The sequence below is a fragment of the Notothenia coriiceps genome, unplaced genomic scaffold (assembly GCF_000735185.1).
Source record: "Notothenia coriiceps isolate Sejong01 unplaced genomic scaffold, NC01 NC01_scaffold00003305, whole genome shotgun sequence".
NCBI classification, from domain to species: Eukaryota; Metazoa; Chordata; class Actinopteri; order Perciformes; family Nototheniidae; genus Notothenia; species Notothenia coriiceps.
Genome location: NW_011336006.1, coordinates 27,547 through 47,321, shown reverse-complemented (window position 1 = coordinate 47,321; position 19,775 = coordinate 27,547). Strand labels below are relative to the sequence as shown.

Here is a 19,775-nt window from a genome sequence, read left to right as displayed (position 1 = left end):
AATGAACTCGATAACTTTTCTGAACTCGATACATTTCCATTTACATGAGGATGTGACTATCAGTTTGAAAGGATGTACTTGAATTATTTATATATTATCATTATGTCAGTGGTCTAAAATGGTCATACAACGGTGCCGACAATATTATCGCTTATCGCAATAATTTCCGGGAAAATGTATCCAACAAAATTAATTATCGTGAGAGGCCTATACATGAAACACGCGCACACAAACAAATCTACAGACTTACTCCAAACTGCCAAATATATTAATTAACACACTCTCACTCTCATATACTCTTTGACTCTATTTTGGCCTAGTAGAACAATAAGCAGCAGACTTTTACTTTTTTATCATTTCTAATGGATCTTGGATTTTAGATCTGCGCATGCGTAATACGGGTCGGGGATTGACCAACCGGCTCCCACTGCTATGCTGTCTGTTAACGTTGTTAAGAGTGGTGGGGGCGGGAAGGGAGCGGATCGACAGCTTGAGCAGCTGTCAACTCAACATTGTAAATAACCAACCAAAAAAGATCGCCGGTTCATCTTGTTTTTGGCATGAGAATAGTTTGGGCAGCGTGAGATTGAGAGTGAAAGCGTGTGTCACACGCCAGATGCGTGAGAGTTGGCAACCCTGGTTTACATAATTCTGCTTCATTAAAGCTACTCACGCTCGAGTATGTGTGTACTGATCGAAACCACTGAATCATCCTCTTGAAAATGCTAAAGCTTGTTGTGGAAGCATGAAATGACTTTTCACGATGTTACAAACCTGGCAAAAGATGTTCAGATAAACGAGAGTTGTAGATGTCATCAAAATGACTGTAGTAAATTCAAATGTAAACCTACAGATAGTACAATAAGACAAGTATTATTTAGTTTATTTGAATGTGTGCTGTGCAACAGAGTACTGGATAGGGTTTGAACAAGTAGTGTACAGGCAGAAATGTACTTTAGGGGGGGCCTGTAAAAAATAGCGTAGGCCAGATTTTTCTTCTGCGCATCAGAAGCTAACAACAATCCCCGCCGGTACCGGTCGGTACCGGTGGCAGATTACTTTTAGAATACTTTTGGACTACTTTATTTTTCCATAAAAGATGGGTATGTTTTGGTGAACAGGAGACACGTATTTTATTGTTTTAATGGCTTATCAAGAGCACAAACACAACATCTTGGTGTCATTCTGGCAGCTCTCTCATCTGCGCCCACATAAAAAACATCACCCGGACTGCATTCTTTGTAGCCTACTGTCTTAAAACCTTTCCTTGGAATATGTTATGAATTGTAAGGTGTCCTTGGGTGCTTTGAAAGGCGCCCCTAAAGAGAATGAATTATCATTATTATTTATTATCTGAAATGATGGAATAACTTTTAAGACTTTTTCCAGTCACTTGCCCCATGCATTCAGCAGCAGCAGGCCGTTCACTTTGATTTGATCCCGTTATGAAATGTCATCATTTCGAAAATAAATAAATGTTACATAAACGTTATCTTGCACATTTTATCTATCCATCTCTGTTTCTAACTTTCAATATATTTTAAAAGGGATCTCTCTCTCATCTGCGTGCGGGGGCGGGGCCTCACAGACACGCTGCATCTCTCTCTTGCTCACAGACATGCTGCAGCGCTGTGCAGTGTGCACACAGTTCTGCCGGTAATGAATATTACATTTTGTGAGGAATCTTTTCCACCAATAATTCCAATAAGTATTCCAAAATGTATTCACTTCAGGTTTACGAAAGTAACTGTTATCAGGTTACTCGTTTTTCAAATGTNAGGCCCCACCCCCCTTAGCGGGCAGGCAGGGCGGTGCGAGCTCCCGCTGTCTGCGATAATTATTTGACGGTTACTTGCTGCTCCCGGCTGTGCATAATCTGTGTATATTGTAGCCAATTAAATTCCACATTGGTTGGGTAAATACGCTTTTTTACATCTTCTGTAGTTGTGTGCTCGCCAGTGGCGTCACCTGGCCTGCCCCGAATGTTTTTTCTGTAGCCCCGGACAATTCTACCTCAATAATGTAATACATTAACCGTGCGCAGTGGCGGTTCTAGACCAATTTGACTGGGGGGACCAGGCTGGGGCCAGTTATTTTCTGAGGGGGGCACAATAAATGCAGGACGAAAAAGACAAAGACAGTATGAAGTAATTGCGCATGACAAAAATGCAACACATTTGTTTCATTACACATATTTATTTCAGATACTTATAGTTACAGTTCTTACGCTCTAATGCAGGGGTCTCCAACCTTTATTAGGATGAGAGCTACTTTAAAAAAATAAAACAAGTAGTGAGCTACTTTTACTTCTCTTTTGTTTGTTTTTTGCAGTGTATATATTTAGCACATTTTAACATTATACTTTGTGTGCTGTTTGGGTCTGTGGGACCCGTTTTCAGTGTTTACTAAAATAAAATGTATGCAATTTAATTATTTTAACCCGCTTTATTTTGGGGTGTTCCTCACATCCTCTAGGGGAGGGAGAGAGAGAGAGAGAGAGAGAGAGAGAGAGAATTNTCTCTCATGTCCTCTCCCGACTAAGTCCTCGTCTGTGTGAGTGGTTGATATTTACTTGGCTTTTATTTATTTATTCAAAGTCACAAAAAAGTATAACCTATACCATACAATAACCAATACCGGTACTAAAATACTAATAACTTTACATATGGTCAAGACAAAGTATATCCACAAAGGTATCTAGATCAGAGAAATAAAAGGGGAGTTTTAACGTGGTCTAACTAACGTAAATTGAGGTTTTAATTTTTTTGTTTAGAATGGCCCCCCTCGTACCGCGGGCCTGGGGTGATCTCCTAAACTCAAGCTGGGGGTGAATTTTTAGTGTACCTATCCAAAGGATTTATGTAAATATTTATGTAAATAAACAGAAATTTAGTCATTGGGTAAAAGGGGGGTATACAAACATACACACCCATCATCTAAATCTGATAATTTTGCATATCAGATAGTAATACCCGGGGACGGAGATGGACAAAGCAAGCACGGTAAGCGCCCTTCCCAGACGATTGTTTCGCTGGTTGTCTTTCCAATCTACAACAACGTGCAGTGGAGTTGAGCGCGCGAGAGTGGGGGGCGTCTCAATATAAAGTCTAGCACACCGTCAGATTTACCTGGGTCGTGGTCTCGGAAGGGTATGTGTGTCCGCAACCTCGACAAGACAGTACTTTGGGTCTGTGCGACTTCACGAGACTGGTTTGGTCACGGTAGCAAAACACGTTTTACTAAATATGTTCCTACTGTCCAGTATTTATTGTACACACATTGTAAGTGGTGCAAAAAAAAAAGATAACTAGACCCTCCTCTTTTTAATAAAAACTGGCAACCGCGAGTAAGATTAAAAACTGGAACTACATTGTTGTAAGGGTATTAATTTCATTTACATTTGTGGGAGACAGTGTGGGCCAATGTGAACATTAAACGGGACATGCTACATGTCCCGGCGCGACATTCATTACTTTCACCCTACAACCGGCAATAGTCCGCGGACATACGAGTGGTCGGGTTCACGCTCGATACCCTCCGCTCTCGTGCTCTCTCTCTCTCCCGCGTGTGCCATTGCCGCGACAACAATAAGCTTAGACCACGATCGAAGCGAATTGGCCTATATTATCTCATCTACAAGATGTTGGTCCACCTCCTCTTCGAGAGACAAGTCTGACTCTCCGAGTCACTCCAATTCCTGAAACTCACAAATCTATCAATTAAAAATCAGATTCAATAGTGTCACCCCAGAGTTTGTTTATACACAAATGTTTAATACATTTGTATAAAAGGTTCCGTGAAATTTTTAATAATCCTATTTATTTTTGTCCAAACTTCTAGTAAGGTTACATATGATAATCCTGTCATTTGTTTTTATAAGTAAATTCAACCTCTTCTATATAAAGTATACCCACCAAAATCTCAACATGGGGGGTCTAGATCAGAGATCAATAACAAGACGAGGTTGTCACGTGGTCTAACTTCGTAAAATGAAATTTTACAGGTTTTTGTAGAAAAGGGTCCCCCCCCGTATGGGCCTGTGGGAGGATCTCCTCACTGCAGGTGGGGGGTAATTTTTGTTCAAGGAATGTTTGACTTATGTAAAATTGTCGGTAAAACTGCATATAATGGATACAGTTATTCAAGACAATCACATAAACTGAAAACATCTCTAAAAAGTAAATAAGAAATATATATTTAGAGCGGACCCGTCGTTTTAACCGATCTTGGCCTGGGGACCATGATCCGGAGTTCTCGGAAAGAACACGACCGTCCGTCGGTATCTTTCTTAAGCCACCGCCGCGTGAAGCGTGCGTGATGTTATAAGTGCGCGAGGGCGAGTCGGTGAATACGACCGTGGTGTACGGAAATCGTGGCGACGATACTGAAGGGTAGGATCCCCTTTGTGACGGATGCGTTATCTAATGTAGTCCTTTGACATCTTATGTTGGAGAAACCTGTAAATATATGATATAACTTTTGTTCGATGTTTTTACATTATGAAACCTTTTACGGGAATTATAAAAATTAATGAAAAAAATTATCGGAAGTAAAAGCGATTTACTAATAGTTGGAAAATTAAGTGAAAAATTTCTGGGGGCGCCTTTGGGACTAAAATACGTGATAATGCAATGTCACATGAATGGCTCGTCAGCCACGACCACACAGATTTCCGAGACTGGACGCTCAGCCTGTCCCGGGCACTCGTCTCGGCGTCCCTCCCCTTGTCCATGAGCAGTTTTTATTCCGACAAGGATGTCCTCGCGGGTACTTTGGGCTCACTGTGATCGTGTCCGACCGAACTTTGCGGAGTAGAGTCCCGGCCTCAATGTCGTCGTCCCATAAGTGACTCAGGACCTCGCCTTCCTGTCTTTTTTTGTCCTTTCGCCTTTTATAGAATGTGAAAAGAGTGGGTATCGATAAACTCCGTCTCCAAACGATATTCCTGTTAACAACCGTCTTGGCCTCAGTTATTGAGTAATTTACACAGGTGAAATAGTCGTACTCTAAAATTACCACACATGTTAGTGGTGACATGAGAGGAACCCTATTGTATAGGAATCCTATAATCTCCAACAACTAAGAGTCGTTTAACGTCACTCTAGCCTACTCTTTGTAACACTACTTATGCTAAACTTTGGCGTCCAGACCCTCTTATTGGAAATAGAAGATCATATCATGACGTTTGTTTAGAAGTTAATAGAATGGAGTAATTTGAGAACCCAATCGTACGGCTAATAAGAGTCGCAAGACGTACGGCCAGTTTGGTAGAGAGAACGAGTGGTGTGGAGAGGTGGTTCAAATGTGTGCGTCGGCGTATTCTGTGTAATTGTATCTATTTCCATCGTTACTTTAGTAAGACCAGAGGATTTTTTGAATTTACCCGTACTGAACGAAAAGTGAAACTGAGAAGTGTTCTTATCAACTGTATAACGTAAAGTTAACCTGTCTCTCTTGGTGTCTGATCTGTATCGTAGCAATGGCGTAACCCCTCTACGCTATCAACTCACGACTAGTAACGGACTCGAATTTTAACCTTTCTATTAGGAGGACTTGAGACTGGATGGTCGGCCGGTCCGAGCGGCACCGCGAGGGAGAGCAACCTGGGACGACCTGGCAAAACGTAGGCGGCTCCTAGACTTGTTACGTGACTACTCGTGGTCCGTCGGGTCGGAGCAGCCGAGACGAACATCGACAGGTCGGGAGCAGGTGGTGGCAGAAGTCTAACTGTCTCCTCTTTCGTCGAGTTACTACTTGCGACCAAAATCTAGTCTTCCTACCCTACTGGAGGATATTGTTGATATAATTAAGTTACTGTTAAACCTAAAGTCGGAGAGCACTGTTACCGGAACAAAAAGAGTCAGGTATAGCACCCATACGGGATTCCAAGAAGAGGTGGAACATAAGCACGAGTACAAAAACCGTTGTTACTGTGGCTTATGGTTTATTTACCTGGTGATGGATCCTTTGACGCCGACATCCGAAGTTTATTTTTGTTAATAAACATAATAACTTATTAGGTGGTCTAAGAAAAAACCATTTATTTTACACTCTTTACACATTTTTACAGGTAGAGATCAGATTCTAGCTAAAAAGAATCTCCAGAACAAAACAGTCAGTTTTTGGGTTTATATAATTCACATTAACACAAATTTTTTCTCTATGTCTTCGAACCTTTAGATGGATGAAACTCTCCGCCTTTTGTCACTCAACCTTTTCTCACACGCTGGTAAAACGTTGAGCTTAGAACGAAACTTATGACAGGTCCTATTAAGTTTTATAAAATATTTTTTATATATATTTTTCCTTCCCCCTCCTCTATAACTGTTTTTCTTGACTCTTTGGCAAGGCATTCGTCTGATATTACAAACTCTTACGCTCTGAAACGACCTGTACAAGACACAGCGTGGATCTTTATGGTAGACGTCCACCGACGGAAACAGGACTAGTGACATCACCTGTCTCAAAAATGACGAGTGGTGAGAAAAAACAGGACAGGATGACGATAACAAAAAAACAAACTACTAGGAAAAACAATCAGAAATTGGTCTTCCTGACCCGGTCTTGTTGTTTCCAGACCCTACAATGCTGGTACGACAGTTGTAAATGATGTGGTAGGGTCACGTTCGTGAGGAAGGAGAAACGCATAGTTTCGATTAAGACATCCCAGTCTAGTCAGTCGGTGGACTGTCGTCTACTTTTAGAGACAGTACAACGAAATTTCGGAACAAAGAGAAGAAGTAATGTGTACGCGAGGAAGTTCTGGATGTAGGGACGTAACAAATAGAGAATTTGGGAAAGGGGGAAAACGAGAAGGTCGCCTCCAAACGAGGTGGTGGTACCCGGTGAGAAAGGTCCTCGCCTGTCGCTAGTATCTATAGGAAACGTGATTAAGGGACCAGAGGGGACGAACCTAGAGGGAGCCCTGACGACGTCGTCCCCCCCCAACCTCCCACCCCTACTCGCGCATCACGCGTGCACTCCGACCTGACCTGGGGGAGTTACGTTCGAGAACGGACCCAGAGAAACCCACCCGAAATCCTACTTTCTTTCTTTCCCTCCCGTCGAGTCGTCTCCTAAACTCCACCTTAGAGCTACAACAGTTGACTTAATCAGCGTCGGCTCACCATCTATTCCATGTCGAATGTGTCGATAATGTTGAGACTATCCGGAAAAAATTCTTCGCCTTTCTTTAGCTGTTACTACGTTAAATTGAATTATTGTTCCAGCGGAATAGATGAGGTAACACTGTATTTACATTTGATATCCAAACATTTACTCTCAATTTCATCAAACTCTCTCTTGTTGTATTAATATGGAAAACCTGGTCAGTGACCCGGACAAGAAAAGGCGAAGCACCTAAAATTACAGCGGACGCATCAGTGACGGCTTAGACTCTTCAACAGATAGAGCAGTCTGATTGTCCGTTCTATTTGTATACTTATGTAAGGAGGTCGCTATTTGTTTCATAACTCCAATTGTTTTTATGTTTCGGCCTGTCCGTAAGCCTAGTGAGCAACTATTAAACTCGAGTCTTCAACATAAAACAAGAGGAAGTGTAATGACATCGTGAAACGAAGACACGGTTGTCATCTTATTGAAATCCTCCTGAGGGTCACATGGGAGTTATACAATAGTAGTACACATAAATGAGGTAAATTGACACAGGAAGTTTGATGAAAAAAAAGTATCAAACAATAAGGTCGTGAAAATTGACCGATAAACAATTCGCAATATCCACGTGTGTATAACGACCCCGTCACTTTACTTGATTATACAGTCCAGACACCTATAATAGTTACTCGTTAATATCTACTGTTCGAAATAATTAACATATATCTCCCTTGTATTAACCTATGATAATGAACTCAACACCGACACTCGCTTTTACAACTAAAATTGTTGAGAAATAAGTTAATATCGTCTGAACAATGACAACGACAAGTAAACACACGTAAAAGAATAATCTTTATATACATAACGTCCTATTTTACTATTTATAGGATTTAATTTATAGGTTTTGACTAATTCAAACTGAATCAGTGATTTCATAACTCCACCGGTAAGTCCACCGTTCCTTGGTAGATCCGCCACAGACAGAATGGAAAGTTATACTCTCAGAGTGTCGACGGTAAAGTACTACCCATATCTAGAATGTCCATCCACTAGAAACGTCACTGCAATGACATCCCTCTTCTATTCTTTCACCAATGTTCTGATCATTACAATTGAAAATGAGGAATTGGGGTTATCTATTTATGGATCGTAACCGATTGGATTGCTACTTGCATCGTAATGATTCTACTGTAATCGATCAATCAATTTCCTGAACGTTGGCGTTAAGATTGATCGAATTTATATAGAAAACAGCTGGCTGTAATTAATTTCAATCTGTTTTTATATGACCGATTACTTCCTTTACAGGCTAATAAGAAATAATCAAAGATTGCCTGTTCTGCGTAAATCGTCTGCTAGGGAATCGGAAGTTTTGTCTTTTCCATTCAGAAGGATTCTGCACATCGGTCGATCGATGTGATGTGCGCTGTGTACAATTAGCTTATTAATGAATGATCAATGCCGCAAAATTCATTACTAAAAAATTTATTAACTAGTCAAACAAGGTTAAGAAAACTCCTAAATCGCACTTTACATAAGACAGTGAGTCACTAAATGTTCCCGCGATTTTCATGCGTTTTACTAATAAGAAACGACGTTCCTAGACACACGCCGGTTCCCTTGCAGTGGAGGAAATCTAAGACGCTATGTATCATGTCACTAATCCAAGGACATCGTCTGTTCCAGTTGACGCATAACTAGTACATATAGCCAGTGAGATGTTATGTGTATCATCAATAATGGACGAAGAATCAGCCCCGTATGATGTGCGGCTAGCGGGCTAACTAGAGGTCCGCAAGACGTACGACAGTTTGTAGAGAGACGCCGTATTGCGAGTTATGCACTGGTCGATATTGAGGGGTGACGTTTAAACATATTTATGGTTGGGTACTGTAATTAAATCTCTTCTTACTCTATATTCCTCTCCTCCCTGCTCCTCTTTGAGGCAGCAGCAAAGACTAGTTTTAGCTCTCAACAAGTTTTAAAAGTGTATCTTACCTTTTTTCACCTAGTTATTCATGCATATTTTACTAATAACATTACATTACATTACATTTCATTTAGCTGACGCTTTTATCCAAAGCGACTTACAATGACCGATTACAGGGACATTCTCCCTGGAGTAACTAAGGGCTAAGTGCCTTACTCAAGGGCACACTAGTGGTGGTGTTCCTGGAGGGATTTGAACTCACAGCCTTCCGATCTTCAGCCCACCTCACTATCCATTCCAGGGATCACCAACTACATTTGTCCAAGGGCCAAAATGTATCTAATAGACACTATGGCGGGCAAGAGATTTTTATATAGCCCAGAATTTTGAAGTTGTTGATCAGGGAGGGGGGGGGAGCTAGTGGAGCACGCTCAGGTACTGCGGACCGCATAACGCTTAGCAGCCTCTTCACGCTAACGAAGGATCACTTCTAGGCAGGGTTGGGAGGGTTACTTTGTAAATGTAATCAGTTACTGAATACTGAATACATGCTCTGAAAGTAATCAGAATACAGTTACAGTTACGTGTCTTATAAGAAACGTATTTAGATTACTTTTAGAATACTTTTGGAATACTTTCTTTTTCCATAACAGATGGGTATGTTTTGGTGCACAGGAGACACGTATTTTACTGTTTTAATGGCTTATCAAGAACTCAAATACAACATCTTGGTGTCATTCTGGACAGCTCTCTCATCTGCACCCCACATAAAAAACATCACCCGGACTGCATGCTTTGTACTGTCTTAAAACCTTTCCTTGGAATATGTTATGAATTGTAAGGTGTCCTTGGGTGCTTTGAAAGGCGCCCCTAAATAGAATGAATTATCAATATTATTTATTATCTGAAACGTTGTAATAACTTTTAAAACTTTTTCCAGTCACTTGCCCCAAGCATTCAGCAGCAGCAGGCCATTCACTTTGATTTGATCCCGTTATGAAATGTCATCATTTCGACAATAAATAAATGCTACATAAACGTTATCTTGCACATTTTATCTAACCATCTCCGTTTCTAACTTTCAATATATTTTAAAAAGAGATCTCTCTCATCTGCGTGCGGGGGCGGGGCCTCACAGACACGCTGCATGTCTCTCTCGCTCACAGACATCCTGCAGCGCTGTGCAAATGTAATGCCAGCTGAATACAGTTAGCCTACTTGATTGTTGTATTCTGATTACGTAACGCCGTTACATGTATTCCGTTACAACCCAACCCTGCTTCTAGGCTACTGTCCCGCAGCTCCTGCCTCTCTGTTGGACTCTGTCGCAGCGGGGCTACTGCTGTGGTGCGGAGCGCACAAAGCAGACTCTTCACAACGAAGGATAGATTCTTCTTCAAGGCAGGGAAGGTTTCGCAGTACGCAGTCTACTGTCCCACAGCTGCTGCCTCTCTGTTGGACTCCGGTACTGCACCTTACTCACGAGACGTTGTAAAAAGAAAAAATGGGTGGGGGGCGAACGCAGTAACCACTCCGCCAACGCCACAGTCACCCCCGTCGTGCGGGCCGGATGAGAATGACTGGCGGGCCGGATGTGGCCCGCGGGCCGCCAGTTGGTGGTCGCAGACCAATCACTACCCTCTCAAATGGAAATATGTGTTTACATAAATGGTGACCACACCGTTTGAGACCCACTGAGAACTTTAACTATCTAAACACTCAGAGAGTCCTTTACCTCACCTGAGCTGAGGTTATCCCGAGCTTGAATGACACACAGAGACCAATCAAGGGCTTTGATTTATGATCTGTATGACAGTGGCCATGTCGGCAGGCCACATCATGTGGACAGCCAGTCACCCTGTGTGAGGCAGGCCACTTAACAGGCCAGAAGGAGGCGAGATCAGAGCAAGGGAGCGAGGGACCATTGTCCACAAGTTAATCGATCGCAGATGGTGTCGTGGTCACGGACGAATAAAAAAAAAAAATTATAAAAAAAAAACACCTAAATGGTTCGCAAAATATACTTGGGCGTCCGTTAATATACCTGGGCGGCCCGCCCAAGTATAGTCTGTGTGGGAAACCCTGCTCAATGTGTTCGTTCACTGTACTAATGTGAAATTAGCGTCTTGACAGTGCTGTCAGCCACATAAAATCGATGCCAATCTTTATTCATACAAACTTTTATCATGCAACAGTTAAGCTCTCAGTGATTAACAGAACATTTGCTGTACTACGTCAGAGCAAAAGCCCTACTGCACAATCTCAACAAATAACAATTAAAAACCTGGATATATTAGTGGACAAACACAGCTGATGCGGATCATGTCATAAAAGGCACGAGAGTTAAAGTAAAGGTTTGATCATGAAAATTACAAAACTACATAAATAAAACTACCCTCTTTCGTTACAATCCACCTGAACACTAAATTAAGGAATACCCTATTTTATGGTGTTCATAACTTCAATAGAGTTTCCTACTCGTACACCTATTTCGAGAAAGATTTAAGCTTTTCTAAATGGAATTTCCCCTTTGCTAATTCCCACCCCTCGAATGCAGCGTTCAACGCAACTATTCTTCTTTTCTCCAAAGACTTTCATAGTCGATTCAGGTTGACTTTATTTTCAGGCTGGTTTTGCTGATTATTAACTAGTCATGGATAACATTGTGCTTGGGGCATGTGTAATATTCATAGACGTGACCCAGGGTGGTTGGAAGGGGATATACGTTTCCAAAACTTCACCTTTTGAGATATTTCGAGATAACATTAGCAGAGTACAGCTGAGTCAGTTTTAAATCCTGGATGTATGCTTTAGACTTGTATCATAGGCCTTTGTCTCTGAAATGGATCTTTCGCTTTTTCAAAGTTAGATAATTTTTCTTCAAGGTATGCAGTTAGTGACAGATTGGGCTCTATGCCAAGTCAAGACGGCTTGACTGAATAGCAGTGGGGGGCATGGCTTGGAGAAAGGTCAATTAACTGGAAAAAATCCATGGGAAATGCCCAGTGGTCAACATTTAGTTTAGATTGTTTAAACTGTAATTACGAGCATTCAAGTGGTAGAAAACATGCACATCTTATATCACATATGCCTACAACATTGCTTGCCATCTTTTTGCTTCTTTTTTATTCAGCTAATTTTAATGCCCATATTCATGTGAATTAGGGCTGTATCCGAATATTCGCTCGTTGGAGTACTATTCGGGTTTCAATTTCGTTATTTGGATATTCACTTTTTTTTTCGTTTACTTTCTCTGTCTTTAGATAATGACTTTTCTCCGTTAATCTCCGTCACGTTGTTTCCATAGCAGCAACAACTTCCTGTCAACAGCGCTAACTCCTTCAAAATAAACACATGTCCATACAAAATAGGAAGCCAAGCCAAATTACACTTAAGACATATACAACTGCAACGAAAGTAGAATACAATACAAACAGAATACAATATCCTTTTCAATTTCAAAGAACACAAATTGGGTTGTATACATTAACAAATAACTATAAAACAACAATACTGTAGAATAACAAAATGAATGCCATGAATAAACCGAAATACACGTGTTGAAGCGGTTCACTGCTGATTATTGGTTATTTTTCCCCAAAAGAACCAATGGAAAAAAGGTTTGTCCCTGTTTTGGCATCTGATTGGACACGGGTATGTGAGAGGTGCAGAGTGGCATGACCCAGCCTGTAGCGAAAATTGCCATTTCTCTCACTCCAGTATACAAGTACATCCCATGAGCAAATTGTATTCAGATAACTCAACAAAAATTCAATGCAATTTTGGCAAATTTGACTGCTGGAGAGATTCTTGTGTCGTTTGGAAATAGCCAATGGATATTTCCCTCAGACTCTGTGTTCCTTTGTGTCACCAGTGCTCTCATGGCAGCTCTCAACTACACTTCACATTGTAAAATACAACTAAAGGGCAGCATTCACCTTTTTTACCATTGAACTGTGGCTTTTCTTTCAGTGGGTGGGTTGCAGCAAATGGAAAACCCAGAGCACTGGATGTGGAGTGATTACTGAATGCTTCCCATGCCATTGTCTCCTTTTTTATATTCAGTCCTTGAAAGCTTCTAAACATAATGAAAACAAAACGGGTGAACATCGGCACCTGTTTTCAAAAGTTGAGTAAATGTTTAAAGTCTACTTATCATACAACGCTTATCATTATCTCATCTTTGTTTCAGAATGTCATCAGAGGATAAGACTGTGGAACCCTCTGACCAGGGACCCTCACCGCCCTCCAGCAGTGTCGGGGCCACGTCCACAGGAAGTCCTGCCCACGCAGACAAACGACCACGTGGAAGGCCGCGCAAGGATGCTGCTGTCATCCTACCGCAGGCGCCACTCTCATCCACGTCTAAGAACAAAAAGAAGTAGGTTTTTATATTTGGATATTGAAAGTAATCTTTTTTTGTATGTTTATGATGTGGAAAAATAATGTAATATTTACTTCCATCTAAAAAAAAAAATCGGATAAGACTCGACTGATTTCGTAGCTTTGCATAATGGATTTTTTTCTGCCTCTATAACATCTGGATCGTGTTATTGCTTGATTTTTATTTGTCACAGTTATTTTGTCATATATCAAACATGGAAGGCGGTTGTTAGTCATGGGGGCCATTTTTGTCGGAGGGTCAGTGGTTTGATCCCCATCCCGTTTTAGGTTTGATCCTTAGCCTCTGCAGGCAACATGTCAAATTTCCTTGGGATACTAAATCCAACACTGTAGAGATGCTTTGTTAGTAACCTTGGATAAAAGCGTTGGCCACATCAAGCAGCACCCAAAACCATATCATGAAATCTCGATAATGTGGAATCCTGCTATTTTGTCCAAGAAATTAAAAGAACGTTGGAAGATATTTAAAACGAGGTCCACAGACTGGCAGTCTGACTTAAACATATGGCATATTTACTGTGTTACTAGAAAAACACATTATTTTTGTTGTGTTTTGGGCCTTTCCTTTTGTTCTTCAAAACTGATTGTGTTGTTTGCATGTAGTTGATTGGGTTTGCTTTTTAATAAAATATCATCATTGCAAATATGATTTTTATAAACGGTTCCACAGCAGCTTGATTACAGTTGAGGCCAGAACAGAAATGTCTTTATGAGGGTTTTGTACACGGTCTGACTTCTTTGTGACATCCATAGCAGCATATAATGCAGCTTAGAGCTGCTAGGTAACATAATGCCCACAAAGGTCCTTAACCTTCTCCTTAGTCTGTCCTCTCAATCAATCTTAATACCCTGCTCCCAATGGATCATTTAATCTGCAAGCATCCAAACAATGCCTTAATGCCACACTGCCACAGTGGAAGAATGACCTGGTACACATTTGAGTTGCTTCATGTTTATTATGGAATAGGCATAAGGTTGGCTGTTCCTCCTGGCATAATCTACCTGCCTGCAGTGTAGAAGCCAAACTTGACCAACTGTAATAAGATGATACGTTGCTATGCTCAGTCACATACACTAGAGAGTGAAGCAATTTCACAGAGCTGGGAATATTCCTCATGGCACAATCTTGTGTCCAGACCAACTGGCTTCCTCTTCTAATGGATATAATCAGTGTGTGTATAAATATAAAAATGACCAGTGTTAAAAGCCAGTTTGCTTGTGACAAAGGAGGAAGTGTCAGTAATGGCTCTTGTAGACCTGGTTGTTGGAATTTACTAGATTTGCCCACGCTCCATCTGCTAGTCAGTCCATTTCAGAAGAGCATAATCCTTTTCAGGTTTTCCAGGCAGCACGCTGCTAGCTGGAACTACTTACCACAGCATTATTTTCATCTTTTCTTTCTTTTCTTTTTTTCTCTCTTTCTCCCTGTGGTGGGACTGTGGGGGGGATAAGTTGTGCAGGGTATGGGGTTGAATGTTGGTCTTCAGCATTTGTCAGTGAATTTGCTGGCGGTCTCAATGCTGAAATGTAATGCCTTTTGCGCAGTTATTTATAATTTCAGTTGAGTTGCGTAGCAGTGTTTGTGAAGACTATACTGCCATCAACTACTCTTTGTGCTATACATCAGATTGTAGTCATAAATGAAAATGTCAAACACAGATAATATTTGCATTTTAATTTGCCATCCGGAATGAAAAGCCATTTAAAAGTAATTAACTATAGAATTATATGTGTGGACATTTACACTAAAGCCTGTGAGACAGAATATGTTTAGCACTAAAATGTGAGCGGGATGAAAGACCAAAACATGTCATACTGATTAAAAAACAAACAGTTTTACAATCAATCAGAGTCTTGTCTCTAGACTTATGTTAAGCCAAATAATAAACTGCATCAACCATTTATTAAAATGTAACTGCATATTGATCATTTACCATTTATGATTTTTTGGTTTGCAGATAGTATACATAACTATGTTTTTTGCAGTTTCCTAGTTAGATTTTTCTATTGTCAAATTAAGACTTCAATTATTGTCAATGTTGCAATTAATTAAAACAATCTTGTTGCCCATAAGAATGATATAATTTAGATTCTGTCATGCACAAATCTTAATGTTATCCGTGACTACAGGAAGGCACATGCCTGACTCAGCAATAACTGTGTGCCCCTTTACAATAACATGAAACAAGCACTCTGTGGGATAGGTGAGTTTGCTTCTAGTCAATTAAGAGAGTTAGGCTTGACTCAGGCTTACAGGTTATTATGTTTTTAGCCAAGGTTTGCTAAAGGCTTCTTCTGTCATTCTTTAGCTTTTGGGTTGTTCCTTATCTTGACATGGAAGTCATTTAGAGGGAGGGGTTGATTTGGCATCCAGCCATTTGTGATTTTTCTCTCTGGTGGCACCGAAAATTACCCACCCCCCGATCCCACCATCTCCTCCCTCACTTCCAACCCCCTGTATCCTCCTGAGTACCCATGGAACATACACATGCTGCTCTCATTTTTCTCTCTCCCTACTAAGAATGCTAACAATTGATGTTGCTATTTAATTTGTGTCCCTGACAACTATTCCCTCCACACAGCGTTTCCAAGATTAATTTAACAGAGCTCCCATTGGAGGATGCTCAAACACTGACAGACCTTTCCATAGTATATGTAAACGCTTGTGTATGCATGCACACATCTGTACGGGTTGGCATACTGGCTTATGTGTATAAACCTAGTCATGGTTGTCTGATTTGCTGACATGGCACATTCAGTGAGAAATGGAAATGGTTTCCCTTTCCTTTTTGATCTCTACATTTAAAATATCGTGTTTTAAAATTGTGAGGACTTCTCTATAAGTGATAATAGCTAAAAGGCTAAGAAAGATGACTTTTAACATGACTTCCCAGATAGAAAGTCTTGAACTGGTGTAGTAAGAAGATATTTTTGGGTCACTCAACAGGAGGTAGACACATGAAAAGGATTTTCTGATTGAGTTTTTTTTTGGCCTTGGATCTCAATCCAAACTGTAATTGCATTTCTACATACAAACCCCAATTGCACGGTGCAATCCGATTTACTACTGCATCATATAGACGAACCAAATTCAAATAAATTATTAGGGTTTTTAGCATTCCTTGATAGTTGAAATTGTTTTTTGCATTGTGTTGTATAGATAGTGTCAGTATGTAGCTGTTGTCGGGTATTATTAGACCGGACTTGGGCAGCCACCGCGGCTGATGCTCAAGTTTGAGTACAGTTTTAACTAACCACCACAGTTTGTTTCCTTGTACTGCGCTGTGGTTCACTTTCTCGCTAAACGGTGTGGTAGGAATCATTTTAGTGTAATATAGAACAGATGGACAAAGCTTTCTTAAACGTGAAGAAAAAAAAGGATTACTACAGCACCAGATATTTAAATTGTGTGTATTGCGGGAAAACAAAAAACCTTATTTTGGAAAATAAATAAAATGTGTATTTTTCAAATGACTCCTTGGGCCCAAGTTCCCATATGAAAGGTACATGTTTTGTAAACACAAGCAGCTTTTCCCACACTTTTGCTTGAATAAAATAGTCTAAATTGATCAAATTGTTCAGCGCTACACACTTCAGTCAGTTCTGATAATGTTTAAATGTGGGTTGTGTGCATGAAGTTTACCGACAGCCGTGCATTAGTATACTAAAACACTGTTATTAATTGGTTCACTAAATGTACAGTTTTGGACAAATGCATAAAGAAATATGAAGTGATGTTTATAGTGATGCTTCATATATCTAATTCTGATTAAATGTTATTAACAAGCAGTGTTTGAGCCCAATACTAATTACACATGGCAGCTTCATCTCTACTTGAGACAAGTCGGTCAATCTTCTCTGGTAGATACTTACAAACTGTCGTTTGTTAAGAGCTGTATCATCATTACTTGATACCTGTGAAAAAACACATCTCTAGTAGGCTGTAGTAGTTCTAACTTGGTTTTTACCTTGAAATCCGATAGTACAGCGTTCTCCTCGCATAGTTTTATGTTGGTGTTTTTATAAGGTTTATAACCTCCAACATGCCTTTCGTTTTTTTAATTTTTTTTTAAACGTGTTGAAAGTATTTTGCGTTCTTTATTTGGAAAATAATAGAGCATTGACCTTGTCGCAAACTAGCAGTTCTCCATAACAATCACATTCTTACTAAGAAATATATACTAAGCTGTGCATACCCTTGTGACTTATACATCAAGGGTCAAAGTGCTTTGTTCTTCACACAAATGGACCCCAGTAGCCCCTGCTGGCAACAGAGTAGCTATTGATTTGAATTGATAATAAGAGGTTGTCTTGCTGTTTTATTGACTGGCATTCAGAGATCTATCAGATGGTGTGTTTGCCATGATAATTCTATTTACTTAAGACTAATCATTTAAATAGGATGGTTGTTATTGTACCTTTTTTCGGGACTACCGTCAAAAACTTTAAGTAGAATCAATTAGATCTTGCATAAAATAATGTTGGAGTCTCTATTTTTGGAATAATAAAATATAAGGATAAGACTATCTGTCTTGTGTAATCCCTCTGTCTTTATCCAAAGCTATATACTATGTACAAAGCTATACATCACAGCGCCTAATGAATGTGCAAACAACCCTAAGGATATTTTCTGTTCAGGATACCAAACATGACTCATGAAAATTCATCATTACATATTTGTTAGTGCTGAGGTAAATTACAGAGCTATTATCATATATAATAAGTAGTGTCTGTATTCTGATTTGAATTTTAACAAGAGCACGTTCAGTTACTCTAATGAGTTGTCATCCCTTCAGGGACTGTAAATGATAAAGGTATTTACATGTCTCTCTAAAGATGAACACACATTTCAGTTTTGATGTATGAGCACCATACACCAATATTTAGATTTTTTTTTTTTTATAACCCTATCATGGGCGTAGTCTTTTATTTAAGAATGATGCTACATTAATACCATAAGGAAATGTTATCTAAATACCCATTCTCTTTACTCTAATCTTTAGAGTGGCGTTATTCAGATTGCCCTCCATCTTTAAACTCTACATACTACCAGTCTGCATTGTGCACCCCCCACTACCACTCTTCCGCCTTGCCCAGAGCCCTGAGTGCCTCCATTAAAAATCGGTGACAGCTGTGACTATATTTAACTAATTCATGACCGCCCCGCCGCCCGCCGCCCGCCACCCCCACTCCTGAAGCGAATGCGGGCACTTCCTCTTGTCTTGTTCTTTTGCAATGCCTATGTTTATTTGTCTGTTTCTCTTCCTCACCCTAGGGGTCGCACCAGAGGGAGGGTTGTTGTGGATGACGAGGACAGCATGGATGGAACGGAGATAACAGAGTCCATAGGCCCTCAGGACACAGGTGAGACTTTGCAACCCCCCCTTTGTGATCAAGTATGTACACGTTGGTTACGCTAGGGAGTGATGTAACACTTGAACTTGCACATCTACGCAGCCCCATGCCTAGAGTGCTTCAAAAGGGTATTTCAGTAAAGGTAGAAGAGGAGTCTCCCTCTCCTGCAGAAGGATGGATGAGAGCTTTTTCTTGGCACCCCATGCTTCTACTTCAGGGCTATAATTGAAAGGGTTTAACTTGAGCTGTGAAGCTACAGCGGGTGTGTTTTTTTTTCTTCCTCCCCTTACTGCTTCCATCTCTCCTCCTGCTCTGAGATTGGCATTGAGGTGCAGTGGGAAAGAGCCCTGGGCTAATGCCCTCTAAAAGCTTTTTAAAATCCCATCAGTCTCTCCAGACCCATTTATGTGCTTTTTTATGTGTGTACATCACGTCACGTGACCATGCCTCCCATTCTCATACATCTCTTTGCTGCCCTGTTGCTGTGCTGGAGATATCGGGGAATGAAATTCTGACAGTGGCTTGCTCTACTTTTTTAGCTGTGGTTTACGTTACTTAAACAGGCAATTATAAGGAAATTATTTGTGTTTTATCATGAAGAATATATTTTTTTAATATAAAGAACAAGTACCGTAATTTTCGGACTATAAGGCGCACCTGAATATAAGCCGCAGCAGCTAAATTGAATGATGTGTACATATATAAGCCGCACTGGACTATAAGCCGCAGGTGTTTTAATGTTTAATTACCATATGTAAGGGTTCGTGCACAGAGGGGATTGTCGGGAAAGAGATGGCTGTTTGAGGAAGCTCCCATTTATTAACATTTCAACAAACAAGTTGCATATTTGCATAACGTATTCAAGTGTTACCATTTAGTGCAATAGTAGCTACAGAACATGTACTGTGTAAACTGTACTGTATCACATAGCGTTTCAGACACACAAACTTTTCAACTTTCAAACTTAAAC

At 40.4% G+C, this 19,775-nt stretch overlaps 1 protein-coding gene across 1 annotated transcript in view; it reads left to right on the top strand.

Annotated features, from left to right (window-relative positions):
- LOC104941264 (histone-lysine N-methyltransferase 2C-like) overlaps positions 1-19,775 on the top strand; it is a gene marked incomplete at its 3' end in the record, with an annotated part of 51,315 nt that overhangs the window by 4,579 nt on the left and 26,961 nt on the right. The window contains exons 2-3 of the mRNA XM_010766347.1: positions 13,239-13,427; positions 18,726-18,814. Of these exons, the coding sequence (XP_010764649.1) occupies positions 13,240-13,427; positions 18,726-18,814 (277 nt within the window). The remainder of the gene's footprint in view (positions 1-13,238; positions 13,428-18,725; positions 18,815-19,775) is intronic.